This window comes from Microcebus murinus, chromosome 17, assembly GCF_040939455.1.
Source record: "Microcebus murinus isolate Inina chromosome 17, M.murinus_Inina_mat1.0, whole genome shotgun sequence".
Lineage (NCBI taxonomy): Eukaryota > Metazoa > Chordata > Mammalia > Primates > Cheirogaleidae > Microcebus > Microcebus murinus.
Genome location: NC_134120.1, coordinates 32,921,982 through 32,948,187, shown reverse-complemented (window position 1 = coordinate 32,948,187; position 26,206 = coordinate 32,921,982). Strand labels below are relative to the sequence as shown.

The 26,206-nt window shown below is 51.6% G+C and overlaps 1 protein-coding gene across 38 annotated transcripts in view; it reads right to left on the bottom strand.

The window, feature by feature from the left end:
• The window catches only part of CELF4 (CUGBP Elav-like family member 4), a 300,075-nt gene extending 278,306 nt beyond the window's left edge, over positions 1 to 21,769 (bottom strand). For 15 of the 38 annotated variants that reach the window (XM_020282319.2, XM_075993506.1, XM_075993509.1 and 12 more), the window contains exon 1: positions 21,226 to 21,767. In XM_020282319.2, the coding sequence (XP_020137908.1) occupies positions 21,226 to 21,511 (286 nt within the window). In that variant the 5' untranslated portion in view covers positions 21,512 to 21,767. Of the gene's footprint in view, positions 1 to 21,225 lie in introns of all 38 variants that reach the window. The other 23 variants (XM_075993511.1, XM_012751791.3, XM_075993499.1 and 20 more) reach the window with 5 other exon arrangements.
• Positions 21,770 to 26,206: the final 4,437 nt, after the last annotated feature.

Genomic DNA, 26,206 nt, shown 5'->3' with positions numbered 1-26,206 from the left:
CCCCGCTCTGGGCCACTGCAGGCGAGCAAGCTCCCAGCCTACGTTGCATGAAGCTTCTGGCTGGACCCGCCTGCCCCGCCAGACCTACAGACGGTCACCAAGAAGACATTCACAGTCCTTATCTTTCGGTAGTGGGGATATGAGTGCCTTTCTCTTCTTGCTACCTTCCCACCTTGTTTACTTTTTCTATGGAAAGTAGTGCTGTCAATAGGAAACATTTAGGATAAACTTAATATTAAAAAAATGACCGGCCTTTTCTGGGGACCAGGGTAATGGCACCTCCTGTCCCTCCAGATGAGTGAAGGAGGCTAATGGTAATGAGGTCTGTGCCCGAGAGGTGCCCAGCCGGCGCGCCTGGGGAGGTCTACCGGGCGTGGAGCACTGTCACCATGCCTCGCCTTGGGGAGCTCGCAGTCTAAGGACAGGCTGGCTGGACACGTGCTAGCAGCTGGGGCAGCGCAGTGGGCCTCAGGCCCTGGGTTGAGAGATCCGAGCTCCGGGGACTCCGAGAGATTGACAAGGCTGCAGCAGGTGGAGGCTTCCCTGGAGGAGGCTCAGCGCGTCTGCGCCCAGGAGCAGGCTTCGGTCTGGAGGAAGTGGAAGAGGACAGTGCTCCATCAGGGGCACAGCCTGAGCAGAGCTGTGGGGATGCGACTGTCTCACAGGAAGGGAGGGCCGAGGTGAGGGCAAGGGTGGTGAGGCCAGGGCTGTCTGGGTTGCGAACTCTTTTGACTTCCTTTGCCTTTTCATTTGTTCTATAGCCACAATTATCGCAGGCGCACCGTGTTCCAGGCACTGTGCCAAATGCTCTACCTGGATCGCCGCATTTCATACTGGCAGGAAACTCATTTAGGCCGTGTGTGCACTCCCATTTACTAGACAGGGAAACTGAGGCTGACCCAGTAGGTAAAGTGACTTGCCCAACTCACACAGCTTGTCAGTGGGGCAGCTGAGGTGCAAACTCAGAGCTGTCTGTTTCATAGCCCTTGCAATACCTCCAGAACCTTCCACCTCCCCTGACTGGGGTCGGGGCAGGCCTGGTGAGCTGAGAGGGGTCAAGCAGGAGAAAGCCTCCACCGAGTTAGGGACAGAAGAGCTCCACCCTTGTACACAAAAACTTGCACATAAATGTCCCACCAGCGGCATTGGTTGAGCACGCGCGCGCGCGCATGTGTGCGTGTGTATGTAACTGCATGAGGGTGAGAATGTGAGAATGTGAGATCAGGACCCACTTCCGACATGTGGGGAAGGCATGTCTGCTAAGACGGTTATGACAACAGCCTAAGGAACGGGTTTGTTGGTGTAAGCAGATGGTCCTGAGAATAGGGGGGTGTCATTCCCCAAAGAAGAAGGCTGAGCCCCAATGGCTACAAGGCAGGGCACAGAAATATAGGGGACACCCAGGAGGGTGTCTAGCTTTGAGGCAGGAGGATGTGGTGGCATTCTGACAAGCTGGACTGGGAGGTGACCTCAGGGCTCTGGGGACCAAGCTACTGGACGTGCGTGGAGACCCTGAGGTTGTTATCCAACTGTGGATTCCCTGGCTCCATCTTCAGGGAATTCAAAGGTCTAGGGCCGAGGCCACTATCTTCCTTTTCCACCAGATTCCCAGGAGATTCTGATACAGGTATCCTGGGAAAGGCCTGGCAAGGCCAGGGTCCGGCCTCAGCTGCAGGAAGACAAGGCATCTAGGCACACCCGAGGCACTGTGTGCCCCAGAGCTGCTCGCTGGGGCGGGTTGGGCGAAGCGCAGAGGGACTTGTGGGTTTCAGGAGAGGGTAGTGTCCTCAGAGGCCAGAGAGCTGCGGCCTCCAGATGAGTGGATGAGGCAGCCAAGGACTCCTGGGCAGGTAGGACTGGCCTTCTTCCTGCTGCCTAGGAGCAAAACAAGCTCACACTGGAGCCAGAGGTGAGCCGGGGCCAGGCTTGGGGAGGGCTTGCCTTCTGTACTTGCACCCCAAGTCATTGGATTCAGCCTCCCAGGGGCCTAGAGATGAGGCTGAGGGACAGGACACCTGTAGCTAGACATGAGGCTAGGTGCAGGAGCTCTGTGCACCTGGGCAGAAAGACAGGCTCGGGGGACAGAGGTGCATTCTGCCAGAGAGCATGGCCGGTGCCCACCTGGGCCCTCCTCCGCACCACCGCCCTTCCCTCAGGACACTTGGCTTCCAAGCGCTGCCCTGGCCTGGCTGGTCGGGTCTGGGCACCATCTGCTGCAGCCCAGACGGAGGCGGCTGGGCGGGGCCTCTCTTCCCCGGAGCTACCGACCCCCAGCTCTCTCTCCATGTCTATCTCTGTCTCTGTCTGTCTCTCTCTGTCACACACACACACATACACACACGGCCCTGTCCTGTGGTTGCCTCCGAGAAGAGCCCTCAGGGCAGCCTTCTGGGAGGTGACCCCCTCTTCTTCCGGTGTCCCAGGGAATCTGTGGGCAGAATGTGAGAAAATGCCACAGATGGCCCAGCCGTGCATCCGGGAAAGCAGCGAGGTCTCTGGAGGACACCGTCTGACTTAGCCTCCCACCCAATTAGGCTGCCCACAGCCACACGTGTGTGGAGCCTTCCTCCCCACACACTCCTCCCCCACACCTGGCCAGAGGCCCCTCAGAAAAACACCCACATGCGCTCACATTTGCAGAGAACGGCAGGCGTGCCCACCCGGGACTTGGACTCATCTTTTCTGTTTTTTACATGCACTTGGTAGAAACTGTAGTCATAGACGTACACACAATCTGTCACGAAAAATTGGCCCACCCGAGCCCATCGCAGCCCACACATGCCTGCATATGCTCAGCACGCATGAGCACACACGTCCACACGTCTCCTTGCCTGAGTCTTACAGGCTGGGCTTGGAGCGTGCTCACATGGAAGTGGTGTGTACACATGCCACCCACAGTCCCGTGTGAACAGGCACACTCAGGCACAGTTCTCACCGCACCTGCAGTGAGAGGCCCCGGATCCCCGAGTTCTGGTCAGATCCAGAGCTTCATTCAGGCTGGGGACTAAGGGGGCCCTGCATGGGGTACCCCAGACCCTGAACTGGGAGAGGAAGGGTAGGACTCTGCCCAGTAGCAAGTCCCCAAGATGAGGAAGCTTTGTAGCCTCGGAGGAATGGAGAGGGAGAGCCCACTCTGTGTCCTCCCTTCTTTTTCCAAAGCGGGGCAGAAAATACAGCTCCCCCACAGCCGACAGACACACCCTGGCCCACACAACACCAACACCCAGCCGACGCACAGGACGCAGCGTCAATGCAAAACCTAAGGACGCACATGATTCCACATGGCACCTGTCCAGAAGACATGCGGTGCTATGCCACAGTCCCCAGAGGTGCCTCCCAAGCCTCACCCAGGGCAGGACAGGGCAACGCCACAGCACCTCCTGCAGCAACCCGCTGCAGCTCCTGTGCAGCACGCGCAGCTCAGGGCCATGCGTGTAGAAGAGGCCGCCCTGTCCCCCCACGAAAGCCTCAACTTCCAAATGGTCTGCTTATCCATATGGTGGCGAAAACAGAGAGAACTCCGTCCCAGATCAGGATTTTATTTTGAAGAAAAGAAATGCATAGGTTTCCTGTTCCCTGACGAACCCCGTGCCTTTGTTAACCCTCTGCTGTGTGTGTGTGTGTGTGTGTGTGTGTGTGTGTGTGTGTGTGTTCTCTTTATACAGCTGACCAGGGCCAGTTTCTCTGCCACCTGTGTTCCCACGGGCCGACAGGAACCCAGCAGGCTGAGAGCAGGCTTGGGTGGATAGCAGAGCACTGGGTGTGCAAAAACCTCCCCTTTTGCTCTGAGCCCCGGTCTCCAGGAGAGGCTCTTGCCTACCCCCTCCTCTCCTGCCTTCCCAGGCGCCACCTCCTGGAGCTGCGTCTTCTGCTCCCAGGCCTCATCCTGCCTGTGTGAAAGCTGCCCTGGCCAGTGCGTGGGGCTGGGGCGCCTCCAGGACCTCCCTTGGGTCTTGGTCAGATGAACAGGACTTTGAGTGGGCTCCTGCAGGTTGATGCTGAGAAGTGATTGCAGAGGGAGTGCTCCCAGCAAACGCCTTCTGTTTATTTGCAGCCTTTATGGGGCCCCTGTGCCCCCTCCCCTACTCTAAGCCAGGCCCTTGTCATCCCTCTCTCCAAACCGGCTGCATCATCCCTCCTGCTATCAAGTCGGGTGGCTAAATGGTGTCAGGGCCTTGTGGTTAACTAAGCCTTGTCGTCATGAGTGGTACATGAGTGTGTGTGTCTGTGTCCGTGTATTTCTATTTGTGCTTCTTTGTGTGTGTCGCTCGTATGTGTCAGAATGTTTCCGTGTGTGTGTCTGTGATTGTTTGTGAGTGTGTGTATCTGCGTTTCTGAGTGTATGTGCTTGTGTACACGGGTAAGTGTTTGAATATCTGTATCTGAGCTTGTTCCTATGTGTGTCTGTGAGTGTATATTTATTTGTGAGTCTCCCTCTCTGTGTCTGTGTATTTGTGTATCTGCATGCGGGTGTGTCTGTGTGAGTTATCTCTGTGTGTCTGTAAATGTGTGCATGTCTGTGTGTGTGTTTTCAGATCCTGCAGACAAGGCAGTGTGTAATGATTTAAGAAAATACTAGCCAATAATGTCGCAGGGCTTCAGTTTCCCCATCTGCAAAATGAAGGAGATAGAAGAGATAATCTTGTTATTTACTTCCATAAAGGGAGCGTGCAGTCATGGGAATGTGGCGGGCTTGAGAACATGACAAATTTGGGTGCACATAACCTCGGTCGAGTTACTGTTCTCCGAGCTTCCGCTTCCTCCCATTCAAGGGGGCACAGTGACAACTCTGTCGAGGTTTTGTCGTGAGGATTTGATGAGATAAAATAACTGAGAGGCTGTGTGTGTGTGTCCCTTGGTAGGTGCATCATCAATATCCCTTCCCATCCACCCTGGGGCCTGAGTGTCGGCCCTGGCACGCTATTCCCAGGAGGGAGCAGGACTGTCAGAGCTGCCCAGGAGTCTGATGGGGCTGGGCTGGAATACATGACAGTGACCCTGGATATTTTGACTATTACACCATGTGCTCCCTTCTCATTTGATCCCCATGAGGGTCCCAAGAGGTGGGCAGAGCGGATGCCATTGCACTGATGTGAGAGGGGACAGAGCTGAGGAGGTGAGCCATCCAGGTCCTTGGGGGTGGCTGGTCATGCCCAGGGCCAGCTCTGATTGCCTGTGGGAAGCAAATTCTGCTTCTCCCAAAGAGTTGATGGTACTGTGGATGCCCAAAGCCAGGTTCAGGAGCTTTCATTCACCTTATTTACAGGATGGGACTCTAAGTGGTGTTTGCTGGCTTTGTGGCCTGGACCCCAGGGCACAGGGGACAAGACCCAGTCTCCCACACAGACGCCTTGGTAGGGGGAGCTCTCAGTTTCACGTTTAACTTTGCGCAGGATGGTGAGGGGGGGGAAACCCTATTGTTGAGTGAAAGCTGCCTGTTGGCCAGGGGCTGTTCCAGCAGGCCAGGCCCCAGGAAGCAGCTACGCCTCTGCCCCCATCCCCCGGCCCCTCCCTGCCTCGCCTGCCTCGCCTACATGTCCTGGGCCTGAGCCCTCTGCCATATCCGGGCAGGACTGCACCAGATCACAATCTCCCTTCATGGCCCCTTTTCCTTTTTTCTTTATAAAAAATATATCAACTGTACCTGGTTGCAGTAGGAATGAAAAGAGGTAATATGTAAATCAGTACTTTACAGATGAAAATGCTGTATAAATGAAAGGCGTACTATAGCATAAATAAAGTATATAACTTAACATCTATGATACAGTACATAAGATGCATGGTTTCACTTAAAATGACCAAAACACTTTTGTATATAGATTATATGTGTACAGTATAACATAGGACTTAATTTTATATATAATGTGGTTTGTAGTATGTACTGTGATCCATAGGATTATATAATATCTATGACATATCATACTCCCAGCGCAGAGAAAGTAGAATCAAAATCAGTTGACATTAGGCTATTTTGGCATTCGAAACACAAGCCCCAGATTTGCGGTTTTAACAGCTGAAGCTAGGAGAAAGAAAACTAAAAATACTAAAGGAGAAGATATCTCCATGAACCGGCAATGTGGCCCGCTGGGTGCAGGGGTCTGTGGGAAGACAGAAACCCTAAGAATAGGTCTGGGGAAGGGGGTCCGCAGGAGAGAGCCCTCTCGGGAGGAGGCGGAAGAGTTGGGCTTGGCAGTGATTGCTTCTACTATTTATGAAGCCAGATGAGGAGCTATAGGGCTTGTGGTGGCCCCTGCGTCTGCTGATTAGCTGGAGATTATATTGATGATGTAATAAAAATTCACTTTGTCTATTAAGTTTCACCAGGACAATCAGGGAGAGATTAGATAGAAATCAGAGGAAATGAATAATAGAATGGAGGAGGAAAGCCACGAGTCTCTTCCCTGCCATGGTCCCTGTCTGTCTCCCCTTTCCCCTGTCCCCAAAGGGCATGAACCAAGAAGCCCCTGCCCCAGGACCCAGGCAGAGCTGAGCTGGAATCTTCCCCTGAGCTGGGCTGCTCTCCTGGAGGGCTGTGGCGCTCCCGATCTGACGTTGGTTTAAGTTTACGGACCATGTTTAATATTTGATTAAACCTTTGGCACGGCAGCCTCCGTGAGCCACCGGCCCTGCCCGGAGACCGGGAAAGTGACCGGCTCCTCGGCCGGCTGGGTCCCTCTGGTCCCGCAGCTCGGGAGGTGGCGTCCGACTTGGGCCAAGGAGCTCCGGGCTGGGCAGGCCTGAGCTGCCTACCAGTAGCAGAGGCCTCCCCACCTTGCATTCTCTCCCTCTGGCCGGGCCTGCACTGGAAAGTCCCCCAATTAGAGAGAGATGTTTCTTTGGGTTAAAGCCTGGGCTCTAAAAGGTCCCTGTTAAAAGGCACGTGGCAACAGAGACGGTAACACATTAATGTCCATTAGCCGCCAGGGACACATCTGCCCACTTGGATTTGTCAGATCAGCAAGGGGCAGGACTTTGAAAGAATAGGAAAAAGAGGTAACTTTTGGTGGGGGACCATTGCCTGAGAGCCCTGGGTCCTGGCCTGGGGCCTGGAGTCTGGGACTTGGGGTGGGACTGTCAAGCAGGCTGGATGACCGGGAGCTGGGAGGGTGCTGGAAGACCACCATTAGTGACTTTTGTGTCCCTGCGTGGAGCTGCGTTTTCAGTTACTCCAGCTCTGTGATTGAGCCCAGTTCTGTTCTTCCCTGAGAAATCCCTGGGGTCAGGAAGACGCCAGGGATCAAGGTCTGTGGAGGCCTCTTAGAGGGGAATATCGCTTGTCTAAAGAGCCCACCCCAAAGGGCACCCCATCCGTTACTGTGTCTCTGGGCTGGGTTTATCTCCTGGAGATGGGAGAGGTCCCCTCACTGCTCTCCTGCAGTACGTAGGCTGCTGGGAGCCCACTGCACCCAGGTGAACCGTCCCACACTGGGAGCAGTTCTTCCGAGGAGTTGCCAAGATTCCTCTAGCTGCAAGACCAGTGTCACCCCAGAAAACTCTGTCGCCTGGCTTGGTCCCACTGCCTGGCTGCTGTCCAGCCACTCCTGTGCTGGAGGTGGGAGCAGAGGAAGAGCAGAGGGTGCAGGAAGATTCTAGCCTCCAGAACCCCCCGGCGTACAGCTTGGGATGTCCAGCCGAGTCAGTCTGTGGGGACAATCTGGATGCCTGCCTCGATGACAGGAAACATGGCCACAGATTTCAATATTCCGTGAGTAATTTCTCAGCACAAGTGGGCTGCAGTTGGGACAGCTGAAGGACACTGCAGCCCCAAAGCAGGTGAAGACAGCCCTGGCAGGCTCATTGTGTGCCACCGACTTCCTCGGAAATCTCTGCAACCCACTACCCACCCCTGACTGACTCTCCCTCAACCAGGCAACAAACTTGGTCCAGATTTATTCAAAGTGAGAAATTCCTTTGTCCACCAGCCTGAGAACGAGACTTCATTGCAGTGGGACAAAAGCACAGCACAATGAAACAAAACGCAACACCCCGACCTGTCAGCTCTCCAGCCTCCTTGCTCTGGCTTGTTCCCGTCTGCCAGCCCGGGCTTACGTGGCTCCTATCTATGTGGGAACCTGGTGCCGAGCCCCCGAGTCCTCCCCACCTGATTACCCACACAGGACATTTGCACCGGGCAGTCGTATATTGGCGGGTTGCCGCTTTCTGTCACGTTCAGAGTTATTTTGTGGCAGCGAAGGCGGGTCCCCCACCTTCTGAGAACAGACACTGACACTGGGGGTGCCTGAGTTGGACGTGAATCTGCACCTCCTTGAAGGAGACCAGTGTCTCCCCCATCAGACCGGGGGCTTCCTGGCGGGGGGACATGGCACATCTCTGCTACTGCCCGCCTCCTCTCTGCTCTGCAGACGCCTCCTTCTGCACCCTGGGGGCAAGTATGGTGAGGGTCGGGGGACGTCCCAGGGGAGACTGCAGTTGGGTCCCTCACTCTTGCCCCAACAGGCCCCTCCTCCTGCCTCTGCTGGTCTGCGGGATGCTCTCCTCCCTGCTGCGTGGCCTCTGCAGTGGACCAGCCTCTTAATCACTGGCTCAGCCGAGACAAGGTCAGAGCAGTCTGAGTTAACGCTTTGCCGAGAAACTTGAGAAACTAAGGGAGAAACAAACCCAGGCCTTGGTGGTGGCATGAGGAGCACACAGGGGTCTCGCACCTGAAGGGCACAGGAGTTGGACTCCCCACTGGCTCCAGTTGGGCAGTGCCTCCTGTTTGGACCTTTCTGCTCAGCTTCCCGGCTGTCTCAGCGGGGGGCTCCTGGAGGGGCTGCACCCCCGCAGCAGTGTGTGGCTGGCCAGCCCTTCAGAAGTGTAATCTCTTGCTCTAAGGCAGGGGTCCTCAAACTTTTTAAACAGGGGGCCAGTTCACTGTCCCTCAGACAGTTGGAGGGCCGTTGGAGAGTGCAGTGCACATTCCACACATGCGCACTGTGGGCCCGGGACAAGTCGGCTGCTAAGCAGGACAAACAGAGGTGGCAAAAACACCTGGTGGGTCAGATAAATGTCCTCGGCGGGTCGCATGTGGCCGGCAGGCCATAGTTTGAGGACCCCTGCTCTAAGGTCTGAGCTGCCCACTGTGACTTGGTCTGCCCAGTCGGCAATCACCGCACCCAAACACTCTGCTCTTCCTGCACAGAGACCCCATCCTTTGGCTTGCTGCTCCCCACTTCTCCCTTCTCCCTCTCTCCTTCTGCCTGGTCCCAGGCCTTGCCCTTTATTCCTCATTCCAAGGGATATCCAAACGTGTCCAACAGAAGTGCAACAGAATTTCCCCTAAAATAAATCGAACCATTAGCCTATTGTAATAGTCACAATGACAGTACAGAGGCAGGTCTTATGTTTTCAATAAAAAGATTTTTAAAAATTGGACAAGAAAATGAAACCAGAAAATAAGGCAGCGGCAACTGTCCTGCTCCGAGTCTTTGTCACTGCAGAGGCGAACGGGGCATAAATTGCTGTCCTGGGGCCTCGTCTGGGCCTGGGTGTGGGGCGTGCCAATCGGCCACTAATCGGTGGGTCCCCGCCCGGGCCAGTCCATTTCGTCAGACAGAGCGTGCAAGTGTGTGCCTGTGCGCGTCTCCTGGAGACACTTGGAGGGTCTTTTGCAGAAATTGAGGGACATAGCCATTTGGAGTTGCACTCATGTCAGGGCCTAAGCGTGGAAAAGATTCTGGGACCCTTGCTGATAAGCTTCGCAACATAGGGAATTAAGAATAAAAACCATACAAAACCATAGACTGTAATTATTAATTTTTGAAATGAAACAAAACTCACATGGGCACAGAAACTACAATACTTTCTGGATTTTCTCATGCTCCTCTCGTGGTTTGTGTGCTCCTGTTCTGCTGGCAAGGTGAGGGAGATGACCTAGGGTGCGGAGTCACCCAGCCCGGCAGGGAGCCGCCACGCACAGGAGCGGCAGGGAAAGGAGGGGCGGGCGCGGGAGAGGTCTGGCCCGCAGCTCCGTGACCAGGCAGAGCCCGGGCTGCAGACAGAGCTGGGCGCTTCCGCGCAGGGGCCCGCGGCGTGTGCGTGAGCGCAAGAAGTTCTTCCTCTTGCCGTCAGAGGGCAGGCGACAGCTGGAGGACAGAGGAGCCCTACCCACCCCTCCAACACACACGCTGGGGTCCTCCCCAATGTATGGAGAGGGTCTAAGGCGGTGGCCTAGCCTCTGGGCTCTCTGCTGTTCTGCCTAGGGCTACTTAGGCCCAGGCCTTGTGGCTGAGGAAGGGACAGGGCACTGCTGCCACAGGACTGAACTCTGGCGGCAGCACCTGCCCTCCCCATACACTTTCTGTGGCTAGGCCCAGCCTGGGCCGGCATGGGAGCCAGTCCAGAGATCTGGGAACTGCCAGGGTCTCAGCTGAGAAGGCTGGGCTATGCGCACCCCGAGAGGGAATGGCAGTGGCCCGCCAGGGCCCTTGGTCGCTGCGTTTTCCTACGGGAAGTGGGGCACTCTGCCCCAAACCTTGCAGTCTCCTGTCCCAGCCACCGGGCACCATTTCCTTGCTCTCCTTTACAATCAAAGGCATCCTGCCCTCCCCGCACCTCAGCAGCCCCTTTCTTATTCATGACCGCCCCCACCGAGGGGCCTGGGCTCAAAGGCAGGCTCCCTTTCAGTTGCCTTGACGACTCTGGAAACAGAGAAAAGGAATGATCAAAAAGCCTATTGGGCCTTTGGCTGTCACTGGAGATACTTCCCCAGCCTGCCCTCTTCCCTTCCTGGGGAGCCCCGGACACCGGGATTCTCTGTGTTTTGCTCTTTCCTCAGAACACCTCTCCAGGTGTTAACCAGGGACATCCTGAGCCAGGGCTCCATGGAGTAAGGGACTGAGGGGTCTCACTCTCTGTGACTGGAAGTGAGCCTTAGTGAGAAATGGCTTTCTGAAGTCCAGAACATTCCTGCCCCATAAGCCATGGAAGCACCCCGAGTTCCTGGCTCTGCTGACCCCAAGAACTTAGTGGCAGTGGCTGATGGGACTGAGTGCCTTTCCTCTTGAGACACCCAAGCTGCAGAGCGCACACTGGCATCCCCGAGCATGTCCCACTGTGGAAACGGGGATGATGCCTCAGGCTCACACCACCCCCTCGGAGCTGGACCTCTTCACACAGCGGGGGCAAAGATGCTCCTGCGCCTCATCCGGTGAGACCAGGCCAAGCCAAGTATTGATTAGACAGAAAGACATGGATATGCTGGATGGATAATGGTTAGGGGATCCTATTTCTTTCTTTTCCTGTTCACAGAACACCTCTCCTCCACCTCACGCGCTGAAAAGCAAAGTCTGGGTGAGGGAGAGTGTTCTTATGGGGTCACCCAGGGACGCCTCTGCTCCTCCAGTCTCCTTCTAGGAGTTCAGAACCATGAAGCCTCTGGGAACCAGGTCCCCCTCTCCCACCATGGCCAGCACTCCCTATATCTTCGCCTCTCTGCATATTCTTAGAACCAGTCAATATGATTAATTTTACATGGGCATAATTTCCTGCTATTGCTGCGGAGTCCTCCCGGCCTCACCCATCAACAGCGACATGATACAGTTTCTGGTTATATTGGTCAACCAAGATATTGATATTATTAATAATGGATATCTATATGCTGACCTTTGTCCACACAACTGAATCACTCTGGGCTAGCTGTCACATTTCTTTAAGAGGTATTGATAAGCCCATTACTGGAAGGGCATGTACAATCTTAGGTGTGTGCTTTTCACTCACCTTCAAGCATCGCCTGTGAAAATCTACCCTTGCTGGATGAGCTGGTGTGGGTACGATGGCATGTAGCATGCAAAAGAATGTGTGTGTGCACGTGCTTGCATGGTGAGTATGTGTCTGTGCATGTGAATGTGTTCATAGGTATGTAAGTGTGTGTGAATGTGTATATGAGTATTGTGTGTGTAAGTCTGTCTTGAATACCGTCCCTTTTAGAGCTGATCAAATAGTCAATTAGAGCATTATAGGTAGGTAGCAGAATCAGAGAGTTCCTACAAATACACTGTGATGTAGTGTTTGATCTTTGGATGCCTCTTGTCTCCTAGGACTTGCGCAAGGAGGCTTGGCTTTATAAGGATATTATTAGGTTGATGCCTCATTCTCTCAATTTACCTGCCAGGAAAGAGACAGCACTCACTGAGAGCAGTCTGGCCAGAACCAGCCACTGGTAGGTGCACGAAAGGTCATGCTGCAGGCTTGACTTTGGGGCTGTGCTACTCCTGGCCTTAGTCTCTTTATCTGTGCAGTGGCAGTAATTCATCCAGCTCTTGTTAAGATCAGAGGGGGAGGTTGACTCAGCTCAGCCTCTAAACTCTCTGTACCAAAACTCCCAATCACATGAATGCTTGACATGCCACCAGCCCTCGTTTATTACATGGTGGGGTGTGGCCTATTACCTATTCAAAGGGAATGGGTTTGTGTGGCTCTTTGGTAGAAGGCAGTGCTTTGTGTGCTCATGTATGTGTGTATGCACAGGCACACAGACCTCATTGCTATGTATCTCTGTGGCTGCTGTCACGTCTACCTGCATGGACAGTGGTGTCAGGAACAGCGCCTCTATCAACTCTGTCTACAGTGATCCCATCCTGTTCAGACCCAGACATGTTCACTTGTCAGGGGTGCCCCCTCACTCGTCCCTGTAAAGGGAAGCCGGCTAGCTAGAGAGATCTTTGGATCCTCAGACATAGTGTATGAATAAACCAGACATGGATTAATTAGGTGTGACTGCATCATTAAATTAGAATAATGAACAAACAGCCACGTATGGCATTCAAATCTGCCTAGAATGACTCCAAGGGTTGCTTTCAAGTAAGTCACCTGTCAGTTTGTATGTTTTGAGGACTCTAGAGAGTGAAGTTCCTGTCATATCTTAAGAAGTGGACTCTTTAGGTACTGCCTACCCTAGGTGAGGACCATCCTTCAGTGGGCACCAAGAGTCCACAACTGAATCCAAACAATGACTTGGTTCAATACAGCATCATCTATGCACGCCTCAGCTGTGAGCATTTCTCAGCATGAAATATGACAGTAGCACAGGTGCTCAAGAGATGGGAGGGAGAAGTTAAGAGGTGTGGGCAGCGGATGTGAAATGTATCGATCCCATAATATTTATGTGGATGTGCACATAGTTGCTTGTGCACGTGCATATGTGCGCGCGCGCGCACACACACACACACACACACACACACACACACACCCCTTTTGTGTTTCCACAAACTCTTTTTTTCTTCTACCGACACTCCCTATTTCATTCAGACAGATTCAAAGGTGAAACAAGTCTCAGTTGTGTAATTTTAGGAACAGCTGCTGAAGAGTAGCCCCCTGCCCTCGGTGGACAACACCTCTCACAATCCCGGTCCTGGGATAGTGCCGCTGTGCAGAAAGAGCTGTTTGTCTTTAACAAAGAGAAGGAAGTCAACAGCTAAAAGGGAAGAAAATGGGAAGCTAGCCTGCCTCACTGACAAGCTGTGGGATAGCCTAATGCATCGGGGGCTTTGTTCGTAAAATCTGCTAAGTATCTAGAAACCTTTGATCTGTAGCCGCTCTTAACAAAGGTGATAATTAATTAAAGCAGAGTATATTGCAATAAAGTAACAGTGCGGTCAGTTTATGCGCTGTCCAGAGTCGGCCTTCGGAAGTCTCTGTCAATTAAAGTCTTGTTGGAGGCCAGCTCATTATGAATTTTTTTCCCCCGATGGATCAATATTTTTGGTTGTGCTGTCCTCATGGAACCAGGACTGCGTCTGTTTCCGTGAGGGCACCCATTTATTTACATCTTGCAGCTGGCCACGTAGGATTTGTTCCTGAGCTGAGCTGCTGGGAATCGCTCTGTTTGAGAGCCTCAATCAGCTCGTGCTGGAGGGGAGATACAAGGAAGGATAAGAGAAACCAAATGTGGAGCAAGTGGGAGGAGAGAATCCCTGAGAACGGATGGTCCTAAAATCATCCCCTTCTACTCTTGAGGGACTCAGAAATCAGGGCAGCTACTCTTGGGCTTCCCACCTGGCTTCCTTGTTGGTTCCTGTGGGCAGGGCTGTGGTTTGGGCTTTATACCCACCCGGGGGCCACCGGGAACTCGATGGGTAGAGACGGAGGAAGCTCTTAGGGCAAGTGCATCAACTCTGGCAATTCCTCTCCTGCCTTTTCTACCCCTATGACTGGCTTTCTGCTCTGGCACCTTTTACTTCCGGTATGTTGCCAAGTAGAACACGTATATCTTTCTTTAGGCCCCATTTTGAGGTTGGGGGTTATCTTAAATGGCAAGGAGGAAAAGAAATAGAAGGAGAGGAAGGACGATGGACGACAAAGGGATACATCTAGGTCGGAGGGCTCAGTTCTGCTCTCCTCAGCTGTTTGGGCAGGACTGGACACTTTCTGTGATTCTTGGAGAGGCTGTGTATTTAAAGGACTGCAGAAAAAGGCAGAGGTAAAGAGGTGGATGTGCTTCTTTCATTACAGAGAACCCAAAAGGAGGGCAGTTGATCCCTGCCACATTCTGCTTGCGTTTAGGGAAAATGCAGCATGCTGCTTGGAGGGCCTGGCTTGACTGAGCTGGTCAAGTTCTGTGTGTGTGTGTGTGTGTGTGTGTGTCTGTGAAAACACTACAAAAGGCAAGTAGGCTGGGATGCCAACGGGCAGCAAGTGGGGTAGAGAATGCAGCGGGTGGGGAGATTTACCTGCAGAGAGCTGGGATCTGGCCAGAGGGAAGGTCATTTCTAAAATGAGTCAGTGGGTGAGCAGGAACAGGCTAGCCTTCAAAGGGTGATGGGTGAGGTATGAAGATGGAACCCTCTCCCAAACCTGAGCTCTGGGTGAGGGTATCATCAGATAAAAAAAAAAAAAAAAAAAGCACACCTCCACACTGGGACTTGGATCATTGACAAATCCAAGCCATGAGTTCTGAAGTGGATCATGCATGTAATAATGAGGACAGTGTTATTCTTTTTGGATTCTCTCCCTTTCTCCATCACCTTTCTCCCTTATCCTGTGTATAACCTTGCAAGACGAAACTGCCCCAACGTCATTTCCACGCCCCTTGCATTTGTCATCTTTTCCCTGTGCGTGCGTGCTTGTGCATGCTCTCTCTCACACACATGCTCACTCCTACACCCACACAAGCTGCAGCATCTTGCCTCCCCCAACCCCCAGGATCCACGGACACACAGGTTTTCACACCCTCTCTCTGTGTGTCACATGAGATTTCCCTTCCAAGTTCAGGAGCTGCTGACGTTTCAGCCACTGTCAACCAGTGTTTGCCCAATTTCCAGCTGGCATTTTGATCCTACAACTTTGTTTTCCTTTTTTTTTTTTTCTGTCTGCAGTGTTGGGCCTCACTCTCTGTTGCATCTCCCAATTCCAGCCTGTCCACCCCAAATCCTCTTCAGTTGAGATCCCTCCCAGGTCAGTTTAGAAACTGACCCTCTCTGGATGACATGGAAAGTGTGTACTCTGGACCGAGGCAAAGTTGAGACCAGTTCTTTTCTCAATCAAGGAGCAGGTGTCTTGGAACTTCTCAGGTCTCTCTCAGAAGCCCCTCTCCCACCCCGGTATATATACGCTGTATTAATGAGGATGGTGATGCTAATAAGACTGATGGTGATGGCTACGCTCGAGTTCCGGGAGTGGGTGAGATCACTGAGCAGCAGGAACGCCCCTGGAAACCAGCTCTTCGAAAGAATTCTGAGAACTTTACAATATGACTGTGTGCAGGGAGGGGAGAGGCATAGCTATGGCATGGATTTTTGTAATTGTTTTCCTTTGGGTTGTTTTCAAGTTATGACTTCATTCAAGAAAGGCTTTTCTTTTTCTTTTATTTTGTTTTCTGTTTGAAAAGCCACAAATATCCAGCCAACTGGAGCAGGTGATGGAAGGAGTGAAAGTATGCCAAGGGGGTTCTTTCAGCCCAAGCTAGAATTCCCATTAAGGCTGGGCGGGGGGAGTGTTAACATCTCCCTGTTGAATTGTGGTGAAATCTAGGCCAGCCCTGGTTTCCATGTGTGTGGGATGTGCTTAGTCATGCTTGCACATGGATGCGTATATGTGCACATATGCGTGCTAATTTATCTGTGAGTATGTGTGTTGATTTTGAGGAAGTCTGCGTAAAAGATAAATAAAATTATTCATAAGCAGCAAATAACCACCAGTCTCTTAAATCAACCAATCTTTCCTAATAATTTTTTCTTTGCTCTTAAATAGGACACTTATCAACATCTGGAATTTGGAGTTTTTTATGATGCTTAATATGTTGCTTTAAAATGCTTTAATTTTGTAATAATTTCTATTGCCCGTTTTCTTGGTGAAACTTGTTTTTTTAAATAAATATTTTTCTTGTTTTCTTATTATGGCTATTACATTTTTATCTATCCCTGATAAAGCAAATCTTTCTTTTAAAAACCCATAGGTGTGTACCCAGCTATTCACCCGTCTCCTTCCCTGGACAGACTGAATTTTTATTTTTCAAAGTAATTAAAAAAAGTTCATCTTAATTGAGCTGATGCCCATGCTAATACTTCAGCTGCACTGTCTCTTTGACTCATTTGAAAATGGAAATCAGATAGAGCCTCACGGTTTTAATTCACCTATCTAAAGAGTAAAAAAAAAGAAAAGAAAAGAAAAAGAAAAAAACAACGAGCCACCTCGGCTAAAGTCAAGAGGTGGAAATTTGATGTTCTGAGATTGTTACATCTTAAATGCAAATACAACACATAATTTTATGAAGATGGGCACAAATCACCAAAACATAATCATAACCTTGTCCTTCCTCTTTCTCCCAGCTACACCCCAAATCAAGGGGCTTCAGGCATTTCCTACTCAGGTATAGTTGAAATGGGAGGTTGTACATCTGGTGGTGGGTATATTTTAAAATGATACTCTCCGGAGCTAAATCCATAGAAGGTTCCATTGAAATGGAAGGTTGTGCATCTGGTGGTGAGTATATTTTAAAATGATACACTCTCCAGGGCTAAATTTACAGAAGCTTCTATTATTCAATCCCCACCCTTCCTCTGGATGTAGTGTGAAAGTACTGGGGTCTGAAGTCTCTGCAGCTGTGGCTTCTGGGTTGGGAGCCCCCCAGGCTGCCAGTAGAGTAGATTTTCCTCCATGCATCGGGGAAAATCTCAAAGCAGTGTGGCTACCCGGGCACAGATCTGTTCTGACTGGATAACAAGAGTGACTGTGATGTGGACTTGGCTGTTTAGATTAAAATGCATCGCAGGCTCTGGGAACAAGCACACATCAGTAGTAAAGGCTGTTTAAACCTTTGGGGACAGCCCTATGTTTAGATTACATTAATTCATAAATATTATACTAAATACCACTTAAATTGGACTTAAATGACTTCAAAGATAATGCATTATAATATGGCTATCCAGAGAGCACTAGTCTTTATGTCTCCCAGTAACTCAGTCTTTGCTGCGTCCTATCCTGCTAGACAGGACCAAAGTTATGAATGGATTGCCGGCTTCTTCATGTGTGATCTGCTAACTGTGTATGTGTGTGTTAGCAAGCACGGGTATGTGTGTGTGTGTGTATGTATTTTCAGTCACTGCCTCTGTTTGTCCTCCAGTAAACGAAAAGAAGAAACAAGGAATAAATAAAAAATGAGAGAAGGGAAGAATTAGACTAGTGGGTGACTTGTTTCCTTCTCCAAGGGAGAAAAATTCTACGAGAAGGGGCAAAATTGGTCCTCAGCTCACTTTTGCTGCTACCCTGGGAATTTGCCTCTCTTCTTTTTAATCAATAGTACAATGTCTTTCTCTTTGGAGCCTGGAAAAACAATCTTTTCCAAAGTGCTTCTAATGGGGGAGAAAAGAAGACTCTGAGTTGGCCAGGAGAGTTTGCATGAAACTGGGTTTTCTTCCTTGGGTGTTGTTTCTTTGAATTTTAATTCTGTTTTTTTTTTTCTTTCTCTTTCTGCTTAGCACCCAGATCCCCCTCCCTCAATTGCTTTCTGGTCTCCAGGGGGTAAATTTACCTTTGCAGTAATTACCCCAGTCCACAGCCTTTCTCTGATATGGCTGGGTTTGCTCCACAATACCCACCCACTCCCTCCTCCACAGACTCCCAATTTGACTAGAGTAATTGCCTTTTAAGGTGTACTCTACGCATGGCAGGTATTCCATTAACCCTTAGAACACCTCCCTTCTTTAGATACCTGAAATGACAGGTGGCCAACAAATGGATACCCACCTAAAATCTCACATATTTCATTTAGTTGTTACTTCTTTTCTTTTCATTTTTTTTCTTTCCCTCCCTTCCTTCCTTTTTTCATTTTACCAATAACATACATATGCCATCCACACTGGAGGCTAATGTCTTTTTATGTCTCTCAATTTTATCCCAGTACGATTCATTAGAAGTTAGAAATTCAAGAAGGGAAGAGCAATAGCCACAAATATGCCCAGAAACTAGGCTTAACAAAGGCATGATTCTAATCCCTAGCCTCATGTTGTCAATTTAGACATGGGGAAAATCTAGAAACCAAATGCAACACTCATTCCTCAAGCCTCATCAAGCTTTTTGACTTAACAGTAATTAATCACCAATGGCAAGCGAGTAATTTTTTTAAGGTGGCCGGAGGCTTATTTTATCAGGATTAGCTAATAAATCAGGCTGCATCACTGAAGGAGGAGTTCAAACTCTTCTAGGACTGAATAAACTAGACCTTGGAAACTGTCTCATTTATTCTGCTCTCCGGGAGCTTCCAGGCACTATTAGGGACGTTGTGGCCCAACCTCAACTATAAAAATCAGAAGGATGGAGATGCAGGAAGTTTCATAGGAAAAATATATGCTCAAGCTCTGAAGGGTGAGCTGCGACAACGAGGAACCCAGTATGCCAGAGCCAGCGGGCCTGCTTGCCACTGACTGAGACAGTTTGGGGGAAGAATTATTTAGAAAATGAAGTTTTGCTTGTCCTAGGAATTCAGACTTGCTGTATGTATATAATATGTGTATAAGTAACGTAATATATATGACATATATCTCTCTCATAACCTTCTTTACTTCCCTGATGCAAATGATGAAAATTCTACTTCTTTGCTATAATACAAGACAGTCCAAATTACATGAGAAACAAAGTGATGATATCAGCAAGGAATTACTGAAAAGAAACCAAGGAATATTATTAAAGTGTGTGTTCATTTGAAATAAAGAAGCAAATAAAGTGCTTCAATCTAGTTATCATATGAGGCTCAGCTCCTCACAACTGTCTCTTGCCTCTAGTGGGTTCTGAATTTTTTTTTTTTTAACTTTGAAATCTTAAATCACCACAAGAACTGATCATTAAAATGGGCAAAGACTTCCCTGACTATGCTTTTACAATTTTTATTATTACTATTTTTAAAAATGAGGGCATGTTAGAATGACAAAGGTTTGATAGAAACCTTGATTAGCTTCTAGGGAGCTTGATTGGAAAGGGAATAACTACAAAAGATATGGTCGACTTGAAGGGAGGGGGAAAAAAGAAAGTCTTTGCTTTCTTTTCTTCAAATGTTATTTTGAAGACTACCTTCTCATTCCACCTTTCCAATCTCTCCTCTGAACAGACAGGCATTTTCTCCATAATGAATAAAGGTTGGTTTCTCTTTCCATTATATCCCCCACCCTCACCCCACCCCAACAAACCCGGTATATTTCCATTCTGCTGTGTTTTTGTGCTACTCAACATGCCATTAACTTTAAGATTTACTCCTCAGCAGGCAAGCTGGAAGATGCTAAAGCCAATAAAAACTGCTCTCTGGGACTCCAACTATGAAGAGTTTGGAGCTCTGTTTAGTATTCGAATGAAGGGAGGGCTGGAGAAGGAGGGTGGTTGTGATAGTGAAAACCGCTGCTGCTTAGAGAGCCAGACAGCTTCGCGCTCTGCACCTAATGTGCTGTAGGATCAGCTCTGTTCATAGCCCATTTGTGGCCAAGGATGAGGCTGCTCTCAATGTGGGGGTGGGTGTGCGTGTGCGTGTTTTCATCTTTAAAACCACCAGCTCTAACACAGCATCTTCGGCGGCTCTCCACACTACTGTTTATTAAAAACGGAACGTCCATACACATCCTCTACAACTTCCTTAGCCCCGTGTTCCTTCCCAGCCCGGCGATCAATCTCTCTCAGAAAGCATTTAACTTGCCCACATAGCTCCAGCACCGATTAATCCCCGCTGCACATCCTATACATTACTGTTAGGGAGCGGAGCACTGGGCTAATTTCGTCACCCACCAGCCACCCACACACATTCTACAACTGAACACGTTTGGGGCTCTGCTTTAAAGATAATAAAACAAGGAGAAAACAGGCAGGCTGCAGACAATTCCCATGACCACTTTCCTAAAAAGTTGCTGGGTTTTAATTCTTTGATTATTCTGTCTCCCCTTCCCCCAAGCACTCACTAGCAATGATTGCTTCAAGGGAGAAATAATGTACTATAAATCTCTCTGCATGGTGAGTTTGGGATAAATTAGGGTACACCTTTCAAAATGCATATCTTGCACACACATATTTTTTCTCAAAGCCCTGCTTTCCTGGCAAGGGGACTATTAGGCTTCCCAGACCCCCCCACTCCACCCAGGGGGTGCTGGTTTCTTGCTAATTCTTGCCTTTGGTTTTATCGCTGGTTCCTTCAAACGTATCTCTCCCCCCCAACCACTCACACCACAATCAGATTATTGAGGCACACAGCTCGACAGGGAGAGTTCACTGTTAAATTGAAATAAAAATATCTCTTTGAATTTGTCACCTCTCTCCCTTTTAGACGGCTTGCGCTCCTGCTACTCCGGCCGGCCGGAGCAGAGGATGAGGAGACCATCTCTTTTAGTATTTTCAGCACCAGGGCGATGGACAGCACCCTCGGTCTCTGGCCGGCCAAGCGCCGGCTAGTCCGCTCAGCGTCCGCGGGGCTCGACGCGAGCAGCCGTCCCCGTCCCAATCTTTCAAGTCACTGTACCCAAAAACCCAAGCCCCATTTCCCCCTCGATCTTCTCTTTCTCTTCATCTTCTGCGCCCGCTGGTTTCCCTATAACACCGCTCCTATCAGCACCTCGCCCAAAACCCAGCCTTGCCCCAGCGAACAGCTCCCCACGCACCCCAGCTCTGGTCTCTGCTGCCCGAGCGCCTCCCTCCACGGCGCCCGCCCGAGGCTCCCTCTCGCTCCGTCTGCCGCTCGTCCGTCGCCGGCCGGTCGTTCGGCCCGCCCGCTCGCTCCTTCTCCCCGGCAAAGTTGGGAGGGAAAGGTGCACTCACCTTTGTGCATGCCTGTGAACCTGTCCTTCAGAACCGTGAGCTCGTAGATTTTGCCGAACTCCTCAAAGAGGGGCTTGAGGTCCTTCTCATCCAGGTTGCGGGGGATCTGCCCAATGAACAGCTTGATGGCATCGTGGTCCTTCATGGGAATGGTCGACGGGTTCCCCGGGCTGTGGCTTAATCCGTTCATGTGCCCGGCGCTGCCCGGGCTGCTGCCGAGCCCGTTGGTACTGAGGCTCGCGTTGTCAGCCTGTCCGTTTGCTAACGTGGCCATCTTTATATACATAGAGAAAATCTTCTTTCCTTTTATTCTTTCTCGCTCGCACTCTCTCGCTCCTCTCCCTCGCTCGCTCGCTCGCGCTCACACACGCACACGCATACACACACTCGGGTTCTCTCCCCTCGGTTTCTCCACACCTCGCTCTCCTCTCGCTCTGCTCTCTCTCTCTCTTTCTCCTCTTCTCTCGCTCGCTCGCGCTCGCGCTCTCTCTCCTCTCCCCCCTCCCTCTCCTCTCTCTCTCTCTCTCTCTGTCTCTCTCGGTCTGATCTGCTTTTTTTTTCTTTTCTTTTTTTTTTCCTTTTTTTTTTTTTTTTTTTTTTTACATTGAACAGACAGGATCTCTGTCCTTTCCGTTTAAACAGGCTGGACCGGTTCAAGTTCCCAGCCAGACCAGGGGTGGGGGCGGCGAGCGTGTGCGCGCGGAGGAGGGCGCGGGGGGCTGAGAGTAGGCGCGATGGGGGGGCCCGCGCCGCGGCGAGCGGCGGCCGGGGGCAGGGCGGCGTGGGGCGGCGCCGGCCCCACCGCGCCTCCCCCGCCGGCGGCCCCGCGGAGTGGCGGTGGTACGGTCCGAGACGGCCCCCGGCTATAAATAGCGCCAGGCGCATGGCTCTTCGGGAGGCGCTGAGATTCCGGGCCCGGCGGCCGCAGGGAGCGGGTGCCTGTTAGGAGCCCGGCTGCTGGCCTCCTCTCGTAGCCTTTTGGGGGTTCTTTTTTGTACTAGCAGCAGGTGCAACTTTTTGTATTTTAAAAACATTGATTTTTATTTTCGTGTGGGTACGTAGGGGGGGCGTTCTCCACCGAGCTGCGCTCTATTAGGGCTCCAGGCGGGCGAAGCCAAGGCAGGGATGACGGGCGGGGCGGCGGCGGAGGTGGAATGGGCGCTTTTTTCTCCCATCTGGGTTCATTTATTTATTTATTTAGAGTAGAAAAGGGAGCCGGCTTGGAGGGAGTCCGCCCAGAAATCCGAGTGCGCATTGATCAGTGTCGAGAGAAAAAAAAGCTACATAAATATATATTATGTGGATAAATCTATAGACAAGAGCTCTCTCGCGCGCGCTCTCTCCCTGTCTGTGTGTGTCTCTCTCTTTCTTTCTCTCTCTGCTCTTTTCCTCCTCGCATCCCCAACCTGCCGGAGCAGCCCCAAATCTCCCTCCCGCCCGGCATCTACTGCCACCCGAACCACCTGGGAGGATGGGGCTGGGGAGCACTCGGGCCGGGCGGGGGACAGGGGGACCCGGAGTAGAGATTCGGGCTCCGACCCGCTCCAGCCCGCCTCCGCTGGCGGGAGGTGGGTGTTCGCGTCCCGACGGCCTCCCCCGCCCGGGAGAGCGGCGGCTCGGCAGGCCGGCGGCTGGCGGGAGGAAGGTAGGAGCCGGGCGCCCCGGCTCGCTCGCCCGCAGGTGGGGGAGGAAGGCGCTGGGCGCGGTGGCCGGTGAGCCAGCGCGGGGAACTGCCTTGATTTTGCCCTCGCCTGCTTTACTGATTCAAATTGAATTTTTTTTTAAACCCACCATAAAAGAAAATAAAGCCCTCAAATCGCTAGCTGGGCTGCGCTTGGACCTAGACTCGCACGGCGCGCGCTGACCCCGCGGGTTTCGTTTTCGGCACCTCCAGCTCCAGAGGTGCGAGGCGGGGAGTAGCGTCTGCGGGAGAGAGCCGAGCGTCTGGCCGCCCCGCCCGGACCCCGCCGGACTCCCCGCCGGGCCCGCCGGGGCTGGAACCTGGGCTGCGCGGGAGAGGGAGTGGCAGGCGGGAGCGGGTCCGAGCAGCCCGCCTCTGGGGGCGAATACTGGTGGTGAACTTGGCTGGGGCAGCCGATTTTCTTTTTAATGGTATTTACCTGCACCCCCATCCTCTCTCACATTTGCTTTTCCAGGACAGCCTCTTCTCCGCTTCAGAAGCCTGGCAAAGTAAAATAACGCGCCCGCTCCCCGCAGGCTGCGGGGCAGGGAGCTGGGGCGGCGGGGCGGAGCTGCTGGCCTAACCCCCGCCGGCCCTCGGCTGGCCACTTTCCTGCGTTCAGGGTTTCTCTTTTCTTACCCTCGGATTACATCACACCACTAGACGATATGTTTAAAATTTTATTTTAAGAGAAAGAGACCCCAGCTGCCTGGAAACCCAGGCCGAGCCCATTTGGTACAACCACAGCGCGGAGCTCTCCAGCGCCGGAGGAGGCCGGAGGCCCCAGGCCGCGAGGTTCGAGGTTCGCAGCCCCAGGCCCGAGCCCGCTCAGGACGCCTCTCCTTGAGGATCCCGGGGGCCCAAGTACAATTCTGAGAACTGTGGAACTTCATCCTTTCATTTTAGATTCTCCTGCCTTTGCTTGATGGAGTCATGTGTAAGTATAGTTGATTCCTAACTTGGTTTCCCGAGCTTGCATCGTTCAGTACTGTATGTTGGTCTGAGGACCGACCAAGTTGATGGAATCGAATAGAAACTCACATGTAGAGTCTCTCTGCCATGTGGTTGTGTGCTTGGCGTGCCTGTGAAGTGCCCTAATAAGGTGGCTCTGTCCCTGGCAAGCACTTTGTGCTTGCGGCTTGGAGGTGTGTGCCTCTGTGTCTTGTCAGAACTGTGGGTGCCTGTGTGTGCTTGCCTGTGTGGACGCAGCATGGATCTGTGCGCAGCCCCTACTCGCAGCCACACTTTGCATGTGTGTGCGTGCCTACCAGGCTGAGACCAGCCTGAGGACACATCAGCAGAGGCTAATAACTGTCCAAAATATCTCCTCCACCATCATCCTGTGGTGCTGGTGCATGGCTCCCAGGATCTCACGGCTGAGTGGAATATATTTTCTGCCACCACGGGGGAGTTTAGGAAGAGTAATTCCTGCTTGAGGTCTCTCTTTTTCTCCCTGCCCCCAACCCCCTGGAAGCAAAGCCTTGACAATGGCAAGGGGAGGGAGGGCAGCTGGAAAAGAAGGGAACTTCTCCGGGGAGGGCCGCTGAGGGCCACCTTCCTCCTCCTCCTACCACCACCCCAGCCACCCCCAGGGCCAAGTAAATTATTCACAGGTATTTAATTATTCATATTATTATTAATAATAATAGCCAATACATAAATAAAAGCAGTCCCTGGGCAGGAGTGAGTGTGGGAGTGGGCTTGTTAATGAAAGGGGACTTTGGCTATTTCAGAAGCCTTTGAAAACTCCTCCATCCTGTGAAGTGCCAACTCCCTCCAGGACTGTTTCTCTGCTCCCTGCACCAATCCCCTCCCTGCGTGGACTCAAAGCTGTGGAGAGCTCCTTCTCCCTTAGGCAGAGGTTCCTCACCCTCCCCTCTCTCCCACCTGATGATGGCTTATTATGGACTTGGGCTGTCTCCCCTTAGCAGGTAGCACATCCCTCACTCCTCAGCTCTCAGGCAGGTGAATAGTGTAAGTCCCCCACCCCCAGCTTGGTGGGGCAGAGGTGACCAGGACACCGGGTCCCATTGTAACCGAGCTACCTGGTGTACAGCAGCAGAAGCAGCTTCTGTCAAGGCATTGATTTCTTAATGGTGAAGAGCTGAATCTCTTAGACTCCCACCTCTCCTCCGTAGCAGAGTTTTGGGGATAAAATAACACAGATGGGTGTCTCCACGTAATGCTATAAAAGAGCAAGACCCCTGAGAAAATAGTACAGAACATGATTAGGTTGGCTTTTTGGTATTCTCACCCTTTATATTCTAGGAAGACTTGAGTTAATTTTTTTTAGCCTTAGATCATCAAAGAGAAATGTAATTAGGGAAAGATGGGGGCAAAGTATTACTCATGGTGACATTTAAGCAGATTTAAAACTTTTTCTCCAAGTGCCACTTCATGGTCACAATTATTCCATCCACTGAGAGAGAGAGGGAGATGGCTGGCAAATGGAAGCAGGGGCTGGGAACAATTGTTCCCCCTTTCTCTCCATGTTTGGGGTTTATATTTTGTTGCTGATTCATCTTTGAAGGTGTCAGGAAGTCCCGTTGGGGGTCTTGAGCCAGGTGGGCTGGTTACTCATACCTTGTCATGCCTTCTGCTTTCTCACTTCCTTTCGCTTCTCCTCTCTTTCCTCAAGGAGGGAGGGAGCCCTCTGTGCCCAGCTTCCCTCTAGCAGAGTCACCCATCACTCATCACTGTCTTCCCTCTGGCACCCACTGAGCCACATTCTGCAGCCCTGGCCGTGGCCACACACCCTCAGGCCTGCTTTGGCTCCCCTGCTTGTGAATCTTCTCTCTCCACCTAGATTGTGAGCTTGTAGGGGGCAGGAACCCAGTAATCTGGTCCCTCGTCCTCCTCTGCAGCTCCTCTGGACCATGATGGGCACACAGTAGGTGCTCACGACTGAGTTTATAAATACCAGTGGCTAAACTGGCTGTATCTTTTTGTATGGGCTCTAAGGCTGGGTAGCCATGGTGCCCCAGGCTGAAACTCTCCCAGAAGGAGTTTGGGGTCGGAGAAGAGGACTGTCACTTTAGAACACCCTGGCAGCTCAGTCTCATGGGTCTGCACTGCGTGGCTCGGAGGCATAACCACTCAGCCATTCTCAGGTTTATCCAGCCTTTCTGAGCTTCAGAGAGAGGACAGCCCTGCAAAGAACTCACTGTCTAGTTAGACCAAAGTCATACCAAGTGAAAAGCCCCAGAACAGCAAACGGCAACAGATGGTTAAATGTCTTCCAGGCCTGAGGAGTTCCACATAGGAGAAAACAGAAAACAATCCAAGTCGCGTGTGATGATC